Genomic DNA, 6,073 nt, shown 5'->3' with positions numbered 1-6,073 from the left:
CCTTGGGGGATGTCCAACTGCTGGCTTAGGCCCGCTCTAGCTAGAGCCTAAGCCAGCAGTCAGATATCCCCCGAGGGGTCGTTAGGACTGCCACAGTGGCGCTGCGCTCGCTAGCCGTGAGCCCGGCTTCTGGCTGAGCGGTGCTCCTCCTGTGGGAGCACACTGACCACCAGGGGGCAGCTCCTGCATTGAGCATCTATGCTCCCTGCTGGTCAGTGTGCATCATAGCAACCGGTTGTTCTGCCATTTGGTCAATTTGCATATTAGCCTTTTATTATATAGGATATTTTTATTGATTTCAGAGAGGAAGGGAGAGGGAGAGAGAGATAGAAACAATGATGAGAGAGAATCATTGGCCAGCTGCCTCCTGCATGCCCCCCCACTGGGTTTCAAGCCACAACCCAGGCATGTGCCCTTAACCAGAATCGAACCCAGGACACTTCAGTCCACAGGCTGACGCTCTATCCACTGAGCCAAACCAGCTAGGGCTTCAAAACATCTTTTTAAATGAAGAGCTGAACTAACTGGTAAGAAAGTAAAGAAAATCCTCCAAGGCCAAAACCGAAGGCATGAGGCTAATGCAAGTCCTAAAGCCAGCAGCTCCCCAGGATCGTCTGCACCTCAGTGACGTTAATGAGGAAAATAAGTCATTTTCTGGCGGGGAGGAGACAGCAGCCTGACTCTGTACCTAGTTAATTAGTATCCCTAATGCACATTCCTGTTAGCCTATAGTCTAGTCATTGCCCCTTCCTTAATTATCTGGTCTTGCAAGACCTGTTTACCTAAGTACTCCCATTTTACAGAGGCCATAAACCATGAACAATACACAACCCCCAGAGGGGGTTATCAGCGCTGGCGCCAGGCCAGGCCTTTAGATGCGGTCTCACGGCCGCCATCCCAACACATGGGGCTTTTTGCAAAGCCCACGAAAGGTCTGGAAGTCTGATCCATATTTGGGGGACAAAGAAACCAAAGGGTATAAAGGGAAAGCTTCCTCCATATTGGTTTGCTCAGGATTTGGAAACAGGCTCCCCTAAGTCACGGTACTAGTACATCTGGAAATAAATGGGTTTTTCCTGTATCTCCGAGTACTCCTGTGTGAGTATTTTCCAGTCGCCTGGTAAATTCTGTAACAACGTAAAGACTGGTTTTAATAGACGATGAGAAACAGGGCAATGACAAAAATAAGCCACTTCTGATTACTTTGTCAACTAAACAAAGTATCAATAAAAACACCAACAGCAGTTTTTGAAACTAAACAAGCTGATTTTTATGTTTACACAGAAAATGGTAAAAACAAAGAGAAAAGATTTCATTAATTAAAAGTATATGTTTAACCACTATGCTGTACATTTGAAACTAATACAAAATAATATTGAATGTAAACTGTAATTTAAAAATAAAATAAAAAAAACATATGTTATTTCTTTTCTGCAACACTATTTAGGAGGCCAGTCACAACGTACCAGCAATGTCATCTGAAGAGTCTTCATCATGAGGTATTGTCGGCCTTTTACTTCTTTTGGCTTTCTCAGATAAAACTTTGGATGGCTCTTTCACCCGCATCTGTTATTTACTGAAAGGGGGGGGGGGGGAGAGGGATGAATATAATTTAATCCCAAAAATAAAATTTTATGTATTATACTTAATGCATATTAAAATTGAGATTATTCCATTTTAATTGGTCTACTACATCAACAGAGGAAGAAGGGAGAGTCAGCTGGAACGAAAAAGTCTTTATTAAACCAACATAAAATGGCACTTTATATGTGACTTTTACCGACTACTCCCTAGATATATGCTTTCTAGGTGAATGAAAACTAAAGTTCTGATCAATGGAACAAGTGCTGCTTCTAAGTCAGGTGCTCCCCTTGCCCTTTCTGTCTCACTAGCTAGGAGACAGTAGGAGTTGGTAAAGCTACAATGGACCAGGGATGGAAGCCATGTGCCAAGCACAGTAGAACCACGCCCCCTTTCTGTATGACCTAGTGCTAGGCTACTGAGAGAGAAATAAGTTTCTACCTTTCCCCCACTTTTTATTTTATTTTTTAAATTATTTTTTAAATATATTTTTTATTGATTTCACAGAGGAGAGGAGAGGGAGGGAGAGAAACATCAATGATGAAAGAGAACCATTGATCAGCTGCCTCCTGCACACCTCACCAGGGATTGAGCTTGCAACCCAGGCATATGCCCTGATCAGGATCAAAACGTGACTTCCTGGTTCATCGGTAAATGCTCAACCACTGAGCCACACTGGCCTGGCTCCCACTTTTTTATTATGAAAAGTTTTAAACTTCCACAAAAATTAAAAGAACAATATAATGAATACCCATATACTATCTAAATCCCACTAAAACATTTTGCCATACTTATTTTATCTAAATAGCAATGTGCATATAGACATATATACCTGTATGTTTGTTTTTGGGTTTTTTTAAAATATATTTTTATTGATTTCAGAGAGAGGGAGAGAGAAACATCAATGATGAGAGAGAATCATTGATTGGCTGCCTCCTGCATGCCCCCTACTGGGGATGGAGCCCACAGCCCAGGTATGTGCCCCTGACCAGAATTGAACCTGGGTCCCTTCAGTGCACAGGCCGATGCTCTATCCACTGAGCAAAACCAGCCAGGGCTGTATGTTTGTTTTTGCTGAACTATCTGAATGTTGCAGACAGAATGTATCTCTTAAGAATAACAATATTCTCCTATATAATCACATCACATCTCAGAAAATTAACATATTTAATTTCTTCCGCTGACCCAAAAGTGTCTTCTATACTGGTTTTTTGAATAAGGATTCAATCAAGGCTTTTGTATTGGTTATGTCGCTTTAGTACTTTTTAATTGACAACTGTTCTTCCCATAAAAGATAGAAAGTTAACAGTGCCCTACTTTCCTAAGACACTGGCTTTTTTAAGAGATCGGGGCAGTGCATGAGTCATCTTGGAGGTTGTGCTAAAATGTAGATTTTAAAAGGAGACATATGTACTACTATTTGTAATACTTTAAACAATAAAATAAAATTTAAAAAAATAATAAATAAAATGTAGATTTTGATTAAACAAGACTGTCACAGGACCTGAGATTCTGCCTCCTTTGCAAGCTCCCAATGGGAAGCCAGTGTTGGGGGTCCACTTTCAATAGCAAGACTATAATATCCCACATTGAATTTGACTCTTTCCTCATGGTGTTATTTAACTCTATCTCTTATGTTTCTTTAAAACTCAGTTAATTCTAAAGATTTTAGATACAAGTTATGCAATTTTTTTAAACCACTATATTTTGGAGTCTTTTTTTAAAAAAATATATTTTATTGATTTTTTACAGAGAGGAAGGGAGAGGGATAGGGAGTTAGAAACATCGATGAGAGAGAAACATCGATCAGCTGCCTCCTGCACACTCCCCACTGGGGATGTGCCTGCAACCAAGGTACATGCCCTTGACTGGAATCGGACCTGGGACCCTTGAGTCCGCAGGCCGACGCTCTATCCACTGAGCCAAACCGGTCAGGGCTAGAGTCTTTATTAAAGTAGCTTAGCCTAAGTCCTACCTAGTATCACCCTGCTCCATGGCTAAGCTACACTGTAATATTCATGATTATTTGTTTATTTGCTTTTATTGATCAAGGTGCAAGAATCTTTCAACTCAGTAATAAATTCTGAATCTTGATTTAGTTATATAATGTCCCACGTTAGGGAGTTTTTGTGAGTCATTTTATGAGTAATTTCTTTAAGTCCAAGGGTCACCATATTGAACTGCAAAAAATTAAGGCCTTCAAGGTCACAGAGATGCACACGGCCTCTGAGTTCCTTGACCCCTTCATTTCTGATTGCCTTTTACCTCCCACTTACTTCCTCATCCGCTTAGCCCCACATCCTGCCTTGCAAAATCAGTAATTCAAGTATTCCATTCTCTGACCACAACTTCGAGTTCTTCCAGCTTCCTTGCCCAGCCACTCCTGCTCTCCTTTAGTGACCGGGCTCACAGGAGGCTGCATCTCAACAAGTGCTCCCAGGACCACTACAGCAGGGCAGGAAAAAGGAGACATGGCAAATGGGAGTGCTGGTTCCTCAAGCGTCACTTGGAAGTGACACGTGTCATGTCTGCTCATATTTTACTGGGCAAAACAAGTCAGATGGCAACTCATTTCAAGTAGACATAGAGAGCGGGGATGTTAGTGTATACAAAGAATGCAGCCTTATCATGTTCCCAGGAGGGACAGAATATGTGTGCATAGCCTGAATGAGTACATCACTGCTCTAACAAAACCCCAATCCTAGATGAACACAATTAACCACTTTCTCAATGTCTGCATCCAAATGGGCAGGAGAGTCTCCTAAGAAAGCAGAGTGGGTCCACTAAATTCACACCCAATCTCAAATGCATGAAGACATGCCATTATCTACTATTCTTTCTGGTCAACGTATCTATCCTCACACAGCCACTTGAAACCTTTTTCACTCTCCCAAACCTCCAACTCTTCCATCTCCCTACTCCTCAAAATAGAATCTGGTTTTCTACTTTACTGAAAGAGACATAATCAGATGGCAAATCTGATCTTTCCACCCCCAAACATACAAATTTACCCTCAACTATGTTAAGTTGATGTCCCAAAAAAAGAGATAGACATAACTAAAAGAATCCAGGAAAAGTGGCCCATAAATGCACAGATAAACTCTCAATAAAGAAGAACATTAACACATAAAAAAAATTAAAACAAAAAGAACCGGGTATTTTATCTAAAATCTGTAAAAGACAGACTTTTTTGCTTTTCCCAAAAACATTGACTCAAACTTAACTTGGCAATGTCAATTTCCAGTGATTTTCCTGACATATACAATATGCCTACACATACTAGTACAGAATCATTTTGGACAGTAACCCACTGTTCAGCAATCACTTATCTGTATACGTTTCTTTTTTCAATTTCCCTTTAGAGCAAAAAGAGACGAGTCCAATTACTAGAGCTTCAAATACTTTCTATCATCAGTATTGTGTCTGGGGTGTGCCAAGACCACCCTCACATTCGGAGATTCGCTAGAGCGACTCACAAAACTCAGCATATACAGCAGTTAGTTGTACTCATAGCTCACGTCTACTATGGCAATGTAGTATGAAAATACCGCCTGATCCTAATGGGAAAAGATACAGCCGAAGGCTGGAGGAATTCATGTGTAGGCTTCTTTATGTTCTCTCCCTCCCGGAAGGAATCAAATCCAGCAAAATGTCTGTGCAATGTTTTTGCCCAGGGAAGCCCATTACAGACTCGCGGGCCCAGGATTTTTATGGGAGCTGATAACTTCAGCACAACCATATTATAAAGCATAAACCATATTGTTGCCAGATACCAAACAAGCGCTAATCTTGCAGGAGCCTTTCTAAAAAGACAGCAAGCTCAGGCCTACTATGCTCCTTTCAGCACAAATGCTTTCGGACCATTTTCCTCAGTTTTCAACTTCAGCATTACTCTAACATCTGTTCTTTTCTTTAATGTAGGATGTACAACTAAGTTGTTTAGGAATGTTTAATTTTTTAAAAGCAGATTATGCAAGAAAAAAAAAAGCCCGTATTCTTTAAAAAAAAATTTTTTTTTCTTACTCTTGGGCAATTATTTTCAGCGGCGGGAGGCCAGGTTGGGGGAGGGAGGGGAAATTGGGACACAACTCTCCTTTTAGATTCCAGGCTCAAAGAGATGAACAGCACTTACAGTTTTACTGAGCATCACACTCGCTTCCAAGCACGTCTAAGCCCAGGGAATCCGCACGACCACCCTATGAGGTAGGGTACTATTATTTCGCCCATTTTACACTTGAAGAAACTGGAGTACACAGAGATTAAGTGACCGGCAGGGTTCCCTGAGCCAGGAATTGGGGGAGGAGGGGGTGATCTGGACCCAGGCAGTCCGTCTCCAGGGCTCCCAACACTGCGCGTTGCAGCCAGAGACCCTGTAGACACGCGGCCCCCGGTCACGAACACAAACGCCCCCCGTTTCTTTGGAGGAAATGCGTCGTGGAGGAGAGAATGCCAGAGGGAGGCCGGGCCAGAGGGGCGCCGGGCAGGCGGGCGC

At 42.0% G+C, this 6,073-nt stretch overlaps 1 protein-coding gene across 1 annotated transcript in view; it reads right to left on the bottom strand.

Annotated features, from left to right (window-relative positions):
* Nucleotides 1-5,827, bottom strand: part of USP45 (ubiquitin specific peptidase 45) — a 63,075-nt gene extending 57,248 nt beyond the window's left edge. The window contains 2 exon segments of the mRNA XM_005871462.2: nucleotides 1,467-1,576; nucleotides 5,714-5,827. Of these exon segments, the coding sequence (XP_005871524.1) occupies nucleotides 1,467-1,566 (100 nt within the window). The 5' untranslated portion in view covers nucleotides 1,567-1,576; nucleotides 5,714-5,827.
* Nucleotides 5,828-6,073: the final 246 nt, after the last annotated feature.

The sequence above is a fragment of the Myotis brandtii genome, unplaced genomic scaffold (genome assembly GCF_000412655.1).
Source record: "Myotis brandtii unplaced genomic scaffold, ASM41265v1 scaffold343, whole genome shotgun sequence".
In the NCBI taxonomy this organism is placed as follows: Eukaryota; Metazoa; Chordata; class Mammalia; order Chiroptera; family Vespertilionidae; genus Myotis; species Myotis brandtii.
The sequence above is the reverse complement of the archived record's forward strand: the minus strand, read 5'-3'. Positions and strand labels throughout refer to the sequence as shown.